Here is a 14,226-nt window from a genome sequence, read left to right on the forward strand (position 1 = left end):
TTCCGGATATACTTTGTTAAAATGTTTCCAGGCTCTTGCATCTGATGGATGTGTCATCTCACCATCCGTCTGAGTATGCTCGGCATGCCATCTCATCTTTCCAGCAGTCTGCTCTGATTGGTACAATCTTTTCAATCTGTCTGTAATTGGTAGGTACCACATCCTTTGGTACGGTACCCTATTACGTCCCCGTCCTTGCGGCTTGAATCGTGGCTTCTTGCAGAATCGACATTCTTCTAACTTCTCATCATTTCCCCAGTAGATCATGCAGTTGTCGATGCAAACATCTATCATCTCCGAAGGCAACCCAAGACTATACACCAGTTTCTGAATCTCATAATAAGAATCAGCAGACACATTGTCTTCCGGCAAATACTCTTTGAACAAGTCTGCCCATTCATTCATGCAACTTTCCGGTAGATTGTGATCAGTTTTAATATTCATCATTCTAGCAGCCAACGACAATTTAGAGAGACCTTCTCTACAACCACTGTAAAGTGGTTGATTCGCCGCATTTAACATTTCATAAAACTTTTTTGCATCTATGTTAGGTTCTTCATCTTCATCATGAGCTACAAATGCATCAGTTACCATATCATGAACCCTATCAAAATCTACCATCTGCTCCTCCTGATGGTAACTAGGTTCATTATGCAAATGAAGAGCAACCGGTTCTTCCTGAAAATTGCTATTACTACTACTAGCTTCATTCTGATCATAATTATTATAACCTTCTCCATGTTGAAACCAGATATAGTAATTTGGCGTGAAACCTCTATTTATTAAATGCTTCCAAACATTTTCACGATTTGCCAATTTCGAATTGTTGCATTTCCGACATGGACAGAACATCTTACCGCTTTCTAGGGCGAGCGGTGTGGAATCTGCTTGATGCATAAATGTCTCCAGTCCCGCAATGTATTCTTTCGTCACTCTCCCGTTAGCATCTCTATGCATATACATCCACCTCCGCAACTCGTAGACATTCCCAGAGCCTGACATTTTTTTCCTTTCACGTTTTTCTTTTTTTTTCTTGTTGGTGTGTTTAAAATGATGTTGAAACTTCCATATTTATAGAAAATTTTCGAATCTGGTAGTTGAAGTTTTGCGATGAATTTGCGAGGAAAAGGTAGGTAGCAAAAAAAAACGTGCTTTAAAATTCTTCGTTAAGTTCACGTATATCATTTCCTCGTAAAGGTGACGTAAATTTACGTTGATTTAACGAGGAAATTATATTTCCAGTTTTCCTCGTAAAGATAATGCAAGCTTTACGTGGTTTTGACGAGGAAAATGTATTTCCTCGTAAAGACCACGTAAAGTTACGTGGGCTTTACGACGAAATGTTATCTTCGTTAGTTTACGAGAAAATAACGAGGTTTATTTCTTTCGTTGTAAATTCCTCGTAAGTTCCTCGTACATTTACGAGGATTATATTTCCTCGTTAACTTTCCTCGCCAAAATGCTGTTTTCTTGTAGTGATATGGTAACAAAACAAAAATTAATAATGTTACAGAGTTAATTATTAAGCGTTTATTTATTTTTGAGAATTACAATATTTGGTTTCTTTGTTAAAGTTGAAGAAACGAAAGATATTGATAAAAATCATATTGTACTAAGCTAGCCATAGATCATAGATACTATGGTCTATAGAGCTTAAAACTCAATAATCCAAACGAGTTTTTAACCATGAATAGATAAAACAACAATTATTTTTGAGAGGCATATTAGTAACTATTTCACACGGAATAAACAAAATCTAAACCACAATTTAACATGCAAATTTTTTTTGCAGCTTTAACGTTCACGCATTCACAAATTAATAATTAAAAAATAAAGCGACATTAATTAGTTTAATCGTTTAAGTTGTAATCAGAACCACCGTATTAGCATCCAGGTTATTAAGATCAGAGTTGATTTCCATACCAGAATTTCCACCTCCCACCATAAGAACATTTTTACCGAATGTTAACACTGTACTGACTCGAATGCACAATCTCACTCGTGAAAGTATCAAGCCCTTTTACCGCTGGAATATAGCCATCTCCGTTCTCTCCAGTCGTTACCACCACAAACTCCGACCAGTATCACAAAATCTTGATGTTGTACTGGTGGGACTTTGCAGTGGTTTTGACGCTTAACACCTAATTTTTTAACTTTCCATCAGCATATGTTGTTTTATTTAATTCATTCTCTAAATTTGTGCAGAGGTATATATTGACCAAATAAGAGATATACTTGGGGATGTTATTGCTGAAGTAATTTGCTGTGACTATGGTTGACACATAGGTGATCCCGCGGTTAAGGCATTGTTATTTATGGACGGAGATCCCTCTCCAAGTATTGAATCGTCCGACGAAAACAAGGTATTTTTGCTACCAAATTCTTTACAGGAAGAACTCCAGTCATCGATGTGGGAACCGTCCAAAAGATTCGTGAAAACAAGATTCATGTACCTTCTTTTTTTCATAATTTAATTTTTTGTGCACATTGTTCATCAAATTTCATGTCCATCTTTATAATTAGATTGCTATATATATATATATGTGTGTGTGTGTGAGTGTAATAAGTGAAAATAACAAAATTATTTGAAAAAGGAAAACAAAATAAGAAATAATAAATAAAGAAGAAGAATAAAAGAATTAAAGGGAAAAGTATTAAAATGTTATGCAAATTTATCAATAAGTTTTACAAAAATATCTGAAAAATAAAACATGAAAATAATATTGTGTTTTAATATTGCCATAGGGAAAAAGAAATCATTTCTTGAAATGGCAAAATATATATGGTTTAGCATATCATTAATGAAATATAATAAAATATTTATTTCTGTATATTTATATTTTTCCATTTTACTTAGATCATAGCGTAATAAAAACAAAGAGAATAATAAACAATAATTCCTAGATAAATTACTGAAAATCTCACAAAAATCAACACTAACAGAAGGAAATTGGCCTTCGATTTGTTATATTTCCATTTCTAAGTCACAAGAGCACACGACATGCGTAATAAAACACTCAGGTTAGGGTTATGATTCTTTCAGCCGAAATCAACAGTGATTTGCAAAACGTCTCCGATGAAAATCACTTTCAAATAGACATGTCAATCATGGACTTGGACCGCGGGTCTGGCCCGTAAAGAACTGTCGCGGGACAGGATTGGACCGAGATTTTATAGACCCGCAAATTAGCGGGCTTTGCGGGACGGGTCTTTGCGGGACTGGGTCTTTTGCGGGACGGGACGATGCGGGTCTGCGGGATTACAAAGATCCGCATTTTTTCCTTTTCAATTCTTGTTTTACCTCAAAAAAATAAAAAGAGTGAAAAAGGTAATTTATATGACTTTCCTCCGAAAAAAGAAAAAGCTTCAGCAATGATGATTCGAGCTCCGACGATGATGTTTTGAGCTCCATTAGTGTTTTAGTTTGGTGTTTTTTAATTAATTTTGGGATTAGCAGCTTAGATTTGGTGTTTGATTATATTTAGTTTTTATTCATTAAAACTAAAAAATTGGTTATGAACTTAGGAATTATAAGCTAATGAAAAACATATTCTGAAATTATCTTTAATTGGTATGTAAATATGTTTGAGTGTGACAAAATTAACTATAACTATTTTATTGAACAAGACTAAGCTCTGATCAAAGCGGTAACGAGAATAAACTATGGTTAGAGCCTTGATCGACTAAGCTATTTAATTCTATAACAATGATGTCGTTCAGCTGAAAGAGTTAGTCTTGTTACTGATTAGAGCCTTCTTCGATATGTATTTTATTCTTCATGTTCTCTCGTTACTTATCATTATTATCTTGTTACATCAATAGAATAGAATATACATTAACATCTCATTTTTACATGCACTTTTTGTTTGGTTGTGACTTCATATATATATATATATATATAATCATCTCATGTTCTATATGCACCTTTAATAGATAAAATATGCATAATATATAACAAATTTTGAAGAATTTGCATTGTAGACATTTCATGTATATTAGTTATGTGAACTTGGTTATGTAGGGGAGCAGCCTGAGGCATCTTAGAGCAACATGCAGCATCAGGAAGTGTTCTGGAGCGGCCTGCAGTGTCAAGCATGATCGGATATATTACATTAACGTATATCCCGCGGGACAGCCCGTAAAGGAGTGTGCAATTTGCAGTACGGGCTTGGGACGACCTTTTGGAGACCGCAGCCCGCGCGGGCCTGACCCGCCGTGACCCGCAAAGAGATGAGCCCGCTGCAGTACGGGACGGGACGGGACGGATCAACCTGTTTGACATCTCTACTTTCAAATATAAAACGTGGTTGGGTGCATTTTTAATTTCATAAGGAAATGATTTTTGAGAGTGAACAAAAGAAAGTTCTAAAAACTGTAAAAATTAAAAACCGTGAACAAATAAAAGACAACTGATTAGTGATGTGAATGAAGGGTTTGGTATAGATAAAAAGTTTATGAATAAGCTGTCTAACTATAAACAAAAAATCTGCTTTATTAAAAGGGAAGGAGTTTTGATAAATCTACGTTATAAAGTTGTTTTAGACTCTTTCCTTTTTTTTTTGGTTTTACATTCTATATTATAAATATGCTAAGCCATCCACGATTAGTTCTTATATTTATGCATTTCATCATTTATTATCTTTATATTTATTTTACACGATTTCAAAATCTATTACCCATACATTTTTTACCTAAATGTCAAAATTAAATGTTTCCAAACTACACTATTACCATACATGCATACACACATTTCATCGTAGTGATCTCAGGCTGTCAGCGTTTGTTTCACATCCTTTTCTAGGAAATCAAGGTTCATCAAAGACGATAAAGTGTCGTCATTCTCACGCAGAAAGAGAAGAAATAGAATACATGTGTGTAGTTTCAGCTAATGCTGCTTATATTTTCTTTTTGTTAGACTTTAGATTGTCTTTTAATTTGTATATATGTATATGCTGACCTATTTAGGATTTAAATATTAATATTAATATGAACGACAAAAAGAAACACTAATAAATGCATATTTCCTTTGTATAGGTATACATATTTTTGTCATAGACATCTCAAGTCTGGATTTTAGATCATAATTTTAAAATATTAATTAATTTTCTCAAATTTGATAAAAAATAATAATTTGTTCGATACACATCTTTGCTTTTACAATATTATCGATGTATTGATATTGTAATTGTTACAAAACTATATAATACATTTTATATCAAGCTAATACTATATAATATGGAAATTCTTAGCTTTTTATAATTTAGATTATATCTCAACATCCAATAATACTGCAGACGGTTTATGTACGTGTTTTTATTTGAAAACATACGTTACCGAAATTATTATACAAAAACAAAACTAAATTAAGTTAAAACATTTTATTTAGTTTAAAATAGTATACCCGCCGCTGATACTGAAAGTATATTATAAAACTACATAAATAAAATTTCAAATATTAATTTTTAAAAATTAATTATTCAAATATCTACACAAACAATCTAACAAGATTTGAAAATTGATTCATTTTCTTTCAAATATCTACACAAACAAGCTAAACAAACTATATCTATACTATGAAAAGGGAATCATTACCAAAAAATCTACTTAAAAAGGTTGTTGGACCCAAGTTGTTGGACCCTTTCACTAACTAATTATTATTGGTCCAACTATTTTAAAATACAGGAATTTAAAAATAATAATTTAAAATTAAAATCATGTATAAAACTTTTATTATAGATATAATTTTATAGTAATTAAATTAAATAATGATTTTTAAGATATGTATATAACCTGCGGACAACCACAAAATTAAGCGGAACGGATGCGGGTACAAAATTATTTGTTTGCGGGTTGTGCAGATCATATTTTTCAACCAAAACAAAATTAAAAACCCGCGGGTTGGCGGTCAGCGGGGCGAGTTCGACCCGCAATCTAGTCTTAACTGTGTGTATACCAGATTAATTTTTAAATTGCTATTATTTAATAAAATATATTTTGATTAAAATTTATATACAAATATGATTAAAAATACAAATATAATAAGAAAGAAGAAATAAATATCAAAAATTAAATTTAAAACAAAAAATATATCCATCCTTAAAAAGAACGGATCAAAATCTTGTTGGTTTAGTTAAAATAAGTTGAAGGGTAAGATTGTCTTTTCGCAAAGTTCCCTTTCCACTGAGAGTGGGTTGATCCGCTAGATAGATGTGGGAAGTGTCTATTACAACCCTCTACATATATATACGAGATTTCAGGCTAGAGCCATGTCGATGGCGTCTTCTTCTTCTCTAGCCACCCAATCCTTTTATACTTGGTTTTCTCTATCTCACCGACGTCAGGCCCCTGAACCTTATCTACTTCTCCGCTCTTCACTCTGTCGAAATTCCATCTCTCTCTCCGCTTCTTCCCCTTCCTCACCTTCTCCCATTTTCCTCTCATGTTTCGACGACCCACCACCACAATATGTTCCCGAACCACATAATCCAACTACTATTATCCAAGAAGAAAAAGAAGAAGAAGATCCAATTCTCAAATTCTTCAAGTCACGAACTTCAACCGGAGAGGACCCTCCTCAAGAATCCAAATTCTCCCTCCAGAAGAACCGTCGAACCTCATGGCACCTAGCTTCCGACTTCTCCGACCCGGATCCCGAACCAACAAACCCCGTCTCTGCGGCAAACCAACAAACACCTGGTGTGCACAACAACAACAACATCGCTCTCGAAATCCTGGAAACAGCCAAGAATCTGAGAGAGAATCAAACCCTAGGAGAGATGTTATCATGTTTCCAAGGCAAGGTCAGCGAAAGAGAGTGCGTGGAGGCATTAGTCATGTTGGGCGAATCTGGTTTCATCAAGTCTTGTTTGTATTTCCACGAGTGGATGACTCTCCAGAACAACCCCTCACTCGTTTCGCCTCGTGCTTCCTCTGTCTTGTTTACATTGCTCGGGAGACAAGGAATGGCCGATACCATTCTCCTTCTTCTTCGTAATCTACCTGACAAGAATGAGTTCAGAGATGTTCGTCTCTACAATGCCGCCATCTCTGCACTCTCTGCTTCTCAAAGGTACTTCCTTTGTACCATGATTTTTTTTTTTTGAATAACCCGGTGTATCATGGCACCCACGGAGGTGGGTCCAGACTAGCGGTGAGTGTCGGATTATTGGATGATTCAGCTCTTGAGAATCTAAAGTTGTATCCTTTTGATTAAAATTCATATCTTCTAATTTTTTAATTAGGTATGATGATGCTTTGGAAGTGTATGAGTCCATGGATAAGATCAATGTGGTTCCAGACAATGTAACATGTGCTGTAATGATCACGACGTTGAGGAGAGCAGGACGAACTGCGAAGCAAGTTTGGGAGGTATTCGAGAAGATGAGCGAGAAAGGTGTTTGTTGTTGGAGTCAGGATGTTTTCGGCGCCCTTGTCAAATCCTTTTGCGACGAAGGGCTTAAAGAAGAAGCTCTTGTGATACAAACTGAGATGGAGAAGAGAGGGATACGTTCGAACACCGTTGTGTACAACACGTTGATGGATGCTTACAACAAGTCCAACCAGATAGAAGAAGTGGAAGGTCTTTTCGCTGAGATGAGGAGTAAAGGGTTGAAGCCAACATCTGCGAGTTATAACATTCTTATGGATGCTTATTCCAGAAGGATGCAGCCTGATATCGTGGAGACGCTTCTGAATGAGATGGAGGGTTTGGGTTTAGAGCCTAATGTGAAATCTTATACTTGTTTGATTAGTGCGTACGGTAGGACGAAGAAGATGAGCGATATGGCTGCTGATGCTTTCCTGCGGATGAAGAGAGTAGGTTTGAAACCTACTTCACATTCTTACACTGCTCTTATCCATGCCTACTCTGTTAGCGGGTGGCACGAGAAAGCTTATGCTTCGTTTGAAGAGATGTGTAAAGAAGGGATTAAACCGTCGGTTGAGACGTACACATCGCTTCTAGATGCGTTCAGAAGGTGTGGTGATGTAGAAAAGCTGATGGAGATTTGGAAACTAATGCTGAGAGAGAAAATACAAGGGACACGAGTGACGTACAACACTCTTGTAGATGGGTTTGCGAAACAAGGCCGCTACATTGAAGCGAGGGATGTTGTTTCAGAGTTTGGTAAAATGGGTTTGGAGCCGGCTGTTATGACTTACAATATGCTGATGAATGGTTACGCAAGGGGAGGACAAGATTCGAAACTGCCGCAGCTGTTGAAAGAAATGGCTGCTCTTAACTTGAAACCTGATTCCATCACGTATTCAACCATGATCTACGCTTTTGTCCGTGTCCGAGACTTCAAAAGAGCATTCTTTTACCACAAGATGATGGTTAAAAGCGGGCAAGTACCAGACCCGAGGTCATATGAGAAACTTCGGGCGATTCTTGAAGACAAGGCAAAGACAAAGAACAGAAAAGATAAAAATGCTATACTTGGTATTATTAATAGCAAGTTCGGTCGTGTTGAAGCGAAGCCTAGAGGGAAGAAGGACGAGTTCTGGAAATACAAGAGGAACCGAACATCTTATAAACCCCAAGCGTAGCCTGTAAGCTAATTTAAATGCTGTAGTATTATATAGTGAGGATGACTTTATGGTTCTTGTAATATGTTTCGTGTTTATAAGAGATACCTTGATCATGTGGACTAAAAAGTGCAGGAGTTTAGCTTTATTGTTCAGACAAGCAAAGAATCTCTTAAGCTTTAAGCAATCTTTCAGATATAAACTAACTCTTTACTCTCTACATCACAACATCACTCTCTATTTTACACAACCAAACAGAGGAACAAAAAAAATGAAAATCTTGATTATGTTGATGACAGTCATAGTAATCTCAGAGGTTTGCTTGGTGGGCGCGTGTCGATCATACTGTGGAAATATAACGGTTGATTATCCGTTTGGAATCCGGAACGGATGTGGGCATCCAGGGTATAGAGATCTCTTGTTTTGTATGAATGATGTGTTGATGTTTCACATAAGTTCAGGTTCTTATAGAGTGTTGGATATTGACTACGCGTACCAGTCGATAACGCTGCATGATCCTCACATGTCGAATTGCGGAACCATTGTACTTGGCGGCAGAGGCAATGGCTTTGAAGCTGAGGATTGGAGAGCTCCTTATTTCAGTCCTACCTCCGATAATGTCTTTATGTTGATCGGTTGTTCTCCCAAATCTCCTATATTTCAAGGTTAGTAAGTTTAAACTACAACACATATTTCAATTAGCATATACTTTTTTTTTTGAAATATATTACTTCGATTAGTATTTACTTACATTCTTTAGATTAGATCCGGTTTACAAAAAAAAAAAAAATCTGGTTTACAATTTAGTTTGAGCTTGCGTTCGTTATGGTTTGATGCAATATTGATTTGGTTCATTTTGTATTCGGTTTGGGTTTGATCTAACTTTGAGATAATATTTATATTATTAAGAATATATGATATAATATATATATATATATAATATATATATATATATATATGTTAACATACAGATGTAAAAAAAATAAAAAAACATACAGATGTGATTAAAGTTTCTAAAGAACATCTAAAAAATTTGGCTTATGATTTTTAAACTATGTAATCACAGGCGTTTCAACACGTTTATAGCTTTATTTATGGTTAACACAACATAACCACTAACCAATAAAATAATAGGATCATAAAGAATTTACATCCGGAATTTTCCTTTCAAATCCGGTTAAATGTGGTTGAATAGGGCCGGTTGATAAACTAAATTTCAACTATTATTGTTAGGATTTCCGGAAAAGAAATTACCATGTCACAATATCTCTGGAATGAGCTGTGAAGAATACATGTCGTGCCCAGCATGGGATATGGTTGGATATAGACAACCCAGCCTATCATCCGGGTCGGGTCCACCCATGTGTTGTGCGATTGGATTTGAATCAGTAAAAGCGATAAATCTAAGTAAGTTGGAGTGTGAAGGATACAGTAGTGCATACAATCTCGCACCCTTGAAGCTTAGAGGACCTTCTGATTGGGCCTATGGAATACGAGTCAAGTACGAGCTACAAGGGAGTGATGCGTTTTGTCGTGCGTGTGTTGCAACTTCCGGTACTTGTGGCTATGAATCTGCTGATGGTGGAGGGCTTAGGCACGTTTGCATATGTGACCACCACAATTCTACCACAAACTGTGATTCAGGTCGGTTTTGCATTATCATATCATGATTTATCCAAAAAAACACTAAAGCTCTTTATTCGAACTAATAGGCACATTATTTAATATGGGCATAGTGACTTGATAACAGAAACATTGTGTACTATTTAAAAAACTTTTATCAAAGCGGAAAAAAAACACATCTAGTAGACACTAAAATTCTATGAAAATTGATGTTTAACTAGATACAAACTAAAAGAAAAAAAAAGAAACTATTCTTTTTCCGCTTCTAATATGCAATAGAAACGAAAACTGAATCCAAATAGTAACCACAACTAATGCATTATCTTTTTTTCATTATTCATAAATCAAAATACCAAAAAGTATAACCATATATTGGATTTAACATTCTTACGTTTAAATTATAACCATTATAAATTTAGGAACTAACATAGAAATGTGCATATGTAATATGCATACATTGAACATATAGTTTTTCTTGCAAAATTTATTAGTTTGTGACCTATAGAACAGCCAGTTCTACGAACCAACTGGTCCACAAACTTGTCTTTACTTTATTTAAATGCTGATGATATATTGATATCTATTCTTTTATGTAGTTGTAACACCAACCGGTGCATCTTCAAGTGTTCGACCAAAAACCATTGGATGTAAGTGGATTTACGTGTTCTAATTTGTTTTATTAATTTAACCTAAACTATTACCGTTTCTTTTGCAGCACTGATCTTCTACTTCATAACTATGAACATTGGTTTTCAAAGAAGACAAATGACCTATTAATAGTGTCTGGAATTAAGCGTTTACTTTTTTTTATTTTACTCAGACATTTAGTTTTATTAAAAACTGTTTTGAAGTTTTGTATGCATTCCCACGAATTTTGATTTATACACCAAAATTTATAGACTAAATAATATGTTTAGAGTCAGAGCTAAACAAAGAGAGAATCCAAGAAAACATATCCCCTTGTTTACGAATTCCGGTTCCCTTTGGCAATAAGCAGAGTCTGCGCTTAGATATTTCTATATTAATTTCTAATATTTATTTAATTGAGTAACTAAAATTTAAAGTTAAAACAAGAATTGTGCAATAAATAAAGGATACATGACTCAAAACTATTTTAAAATTTTAAAAATAAGAAAAACACACCGTAAGTAAATCTGATGTCAATCTCTCTCTGACGCTCTTCCCAATGCTAACGTTTGGAACGTCCCCGGCCTTGATTCCGCCGCGAAACCACCGGAGTTTGCACCTGGCGAACCCCTTCCCGTCTCCCACCCGCCTGACCCTCCTGACCTTGGCTCCTCCCTTTCTCCTGTTAACTTCCCCTCTCTCTCTTCTCAACTTCCAACTGGTTCGAAACGTTCTCAACGTCGCGGATCTTATGGCCCTGTGGCTCCGCAGGTGCCTATTCCAAAGAAATCCCCAACTACCGCTGCAGAGCCATCTCCTGTCTCTGTCAATAGATTGGAAACCTTAGAAGGTTCTGCAGTAACTGTTCCCCTCAACAAAACCTTATCTGGAACAGTAAAATCCTTATCTGAAACAGCAAAACCCTTGCCAGAAATAGATTCATCTGCTGCTTCCTCTCAATCGATGGATACCCCTGTGGCTAACTCCCCCTTACCTCCTCCCTACTCAACCCTTCCCCCCTCTTCTTCATCCCCCTTGCACACAAATCCAGCTACTGCCCCTTCCTTATCTCCTCCTAATCTCCCCCCACTATTGCCCAAACCTAATCCTCCCTCTCTCCCTACTCCTCCTTCCCTTGTGGAAAAAATCAGAGCAGCTGAGGATAAGACTCTTCGTAGGTTTGCTCCTGTCTCCATCTCTCCGACTGGTAGACCACGCATTGTCATCCCTGACTCTGTCTTCCAGAAAGGAGCAGACATCCACAAGGATTTTATAATATGTGTCTTCAATGGAAAAGCTCCTCCTTTTAACCAAATCCAAAGTGTCTTTAGCCACCTATGGGGAAAAGGTAGAAGACTTGAGATCCATAACAACCCTCTGAATCGCACTGCAATAGTAAGAATCCAAAGTGAATACCTTAGGCAGAAGATTCTTGACAAATGTGTTTGGTATGTTGGAGATAGCATGTTCCACACAGCTCAATGGTCTGCTGCTTCCTCTCTATCAGCTCCACCGCTAAAAGCCATCATGATTTGGGCGCACCTCACCGGTGTCCCGCTTGACCTAAGATACAATGAGGGTCTTAGTCTAGTTGATGGATTAGTAGGAGAGCCTAAGGAGACTGATGACTTCACAAGAAATATGGTCAGTTTAACTTTGTCTCATGTTAAAGTGGAAGTAGACTTAACTCAGCCCCTACCTTCTGTCGTTGAATTTGAACGTGAAAGCGGAGAGGTCGTTGAAGTCTTTGTCCACTACCCGTGGGTACCTCCTACATGCTCACACTGTCATGAAATGGGTCACATTTTGAAAAATTGTCTTCAGTACATTCCTCCTGCAAATGACCCTGCTCCAGCAAAAGAGAATGGAACTGACTCAGTTACTGCTAAAGCAAGAGGCTCTGAAAATTTTTTCACTCCTAAGAAGTCAAAGCAATCAAGAAAAAAGACCTTAACCTATCAGCCTGTTAGGACTCTTTCTACTCCTGCCGTGCCTGTTTCTGACCCTGCTGCTCTAGTAGTAGGCTCTGAGACAGCTGTGACCTCTTTGGCTTCTTCCACCCGTCTTACTGCCCATATCCCCTCCCCTATGGATACCTCTTTTTCCTCCCCCTCCCCTATCACTAAACCCTCGCTTAAGCGTTCCAGATCCTCCCCTACTCTATCCCCTCCTAGCTCCTCAAATCCCAATCCTTTTATTCTTAAGCCCTCCTTTCAGCCAATTCCTCCCCTCCCATTCCCTCTCCCACTTCCCTCACTGCCCTCCCAGAAAAATTATGTTCCCATCAACCCTGTTTTGCCACCTGATCCTCCTCAAACCCTTCTTAACCCTCTTTTAACTCCGCCTGCCCCTGTAAATTCAGTCCTAACCCAAAACTTTTTTTCCCTTTTAGCTTCTTCGGATTTGCCAGTTTCTAGTGATCCTCAAACCCTTTCTCAATGAGTATAAAACTCTTTTTTTGGAATGTCCGAGGCATTAACGACCCGGCCAAACATAGACCTTTTGTTAGTTGGTTACAGTGTCACAAGCCTTTGTTCGGCGCAATCTTAGAAACTCATGTGAAAGAACCTTTTTTGAACCCCCTTTTGTCTAGACTATGCCCTGGCTGGTCCTACTACTCTAACCATTCGTCAGATCCCGATGGCCGTATCATCCTCATATGGAAAGACCATGTTAAAGTCGGTATCCTATCGGAATCTCGTCAGTGTATCACCTGTATGCTCACCCTTCCCAATAACCCAACGCCTATCTACTATTCTGCTGTTTATGCCTCGAATCTAAGTGATGAGAGATCGGACCTGTGGGTTGAACTCCTGAACAATGCTACTACTTTTGATATGGAAAACAACTGTTGGTTTGTTGGTGGAGACTTTAATCAGGCTCTCTATCCCTCTGATCACTCCACAACAATGGCTCTGGGCCTGACAACCTCATGTATCAGTTCCAGGACTGCCTCATCCAAGCTGTGTGTTTGATCTTCGATTTCTTGGACCTACTCATACTTGGTCTAATAAGTCGCCATCGAACCCCATTGCAAAGAAACTAGATAGACAGCTTGTTAACAGCCCCTCCATCTCCTCTTTCCCTCACGCTACAGCTACCTTCCACCCACCCTTATTCTCTGATCACTCCCCCTGTGTCCTTGACCTAGCCTACACCCTTCCAACAGCCGGAACCAAACCTTTTAAATTCCCAAACTACCTAACCCGTCATCTCCTGTTTCTCTAGACTGTGCAAAACTCCTGGTTTCAAAGCGGAATTGAGTGTCAAACGTTAACACAATTGTGTTGGAGATTGAAAATACTAAAGAGAGAGAGCTCAAACACTTAAATAGAGAGAATTTCTCAAACATTGAAGAGAGGGTGAGTGAAGCTAACCGTTTGTTGCAGTGTATGCAGGTACATGCGTTACAATTTCCAACAGAGGAGAACTTTGAGGCGGAGAGAGAGC

General features: G+C 37.3%; 2 protein-coding genes across 2 annotated transcripts; both read left to right on the top strand.

The window, feature by feature from the left end:
* The first annotated feature begins 6,234 nt into the window (after positions 1–6,234).
* LOC108843895 (pentatricopeptide repeat-containing protein At5g50280, chloroplastic) lies at positions 6,235–8,642 on the top strand. Its single transcript, XM_018617047.2, has 2 exons — positions 6,235–7,069; positions 7,242–8,642. Exons 1-2 carry the CDS (start codon positions 6,267–6,269, stop codon positions 8,545–8,547), a joined length of 2,109 nt encoding a protein of 702 aa, XP_018472549.1. The 5' UTR covers positions 6,235–6,266; the 3' UTR covers positions 8,548–8,642.
* Positions 8,643–8,756: 114 nt separating this feature from the next.
* Positions 8,757–11,120, top strand: LOC108845996 (uncharacterized). Its single transcript, XM_018619202.2, has 4 exons — positions 8,757–9,191; positions 9,760–10,170; positions 10,746–10,796; positions 10,865–11,120. Exons 1-4 carry the CDS (start codon positions 8,798–8,800, stop codon positions 10,924–10,926), a joined length of 918 nt encoding a protein of 305 aa, XP_018474704.1. The 5' UTR covers positions 8,757–8,797; the 3' UTR covers positions 10,927–11,120.
* The last annotated feature ends 3,106 nt before the right edge of the window (positions 11,121–14,226 follow it).

Source organism: Raphanus sativus, chromosome 3, assembly GCF_000801105.2.
Source record: "Raphanus sativus cultivar WK10039 chromosome 3, ASM80110v3, whole genome shotgun sequence".
In the NCBI taxonomy this organism is placed as follows: domain Eukaryota; kingdom Viridiplantae; phylum Streptophyta; class Magnoliopsida; order Brassicales; family Brassicaceae; genus Raphanus; species Raphanus sativus.

What these genes read in the sequence shown, in the direction of transcription:
- LOC108845996 (XM_018619202.2), top strand. Translation starts at nt 8,798, where the DNA reads ATGAAAATCTTGATTATGTTGATGACAGTCATAGTAATCTCAGAGGTT. An exon ending in CAAATCTCCTATATTTCAAG is followed by an intron (nt 9,192 to 9,759) that starts GTTAGTAAGTTT and finishes TATTATTGTTAG; the next exon opens with GATTTCCGGAAAAGAAATTA. An exon ending in TCGACCAAAAACCATTGGAT is followed by an intron (nt 10,797 to 10,864) that starts GTAAGTGGATTT and finishes TTTCTTTTGCAG; the next exon opens with CACTGATCTTCTACTTCATA.
- LOC108843895 (XM_018617047.2), top strand. Translation starts at nt 6,267, where the DNA reads ATGTCGATGGCGTCTTCTTCTTCTCTAGCCACCCAATCCTTTTATACT. An exon ending in GCACTCTCTGCTTCTCAAAG is followed by an intron (nt 7,070 to 7,241) that starts GTACTTCCTTTG and finishes TTTTTTAATTAG; the next exon opens with GTATGATGATGCTTTGGAAG.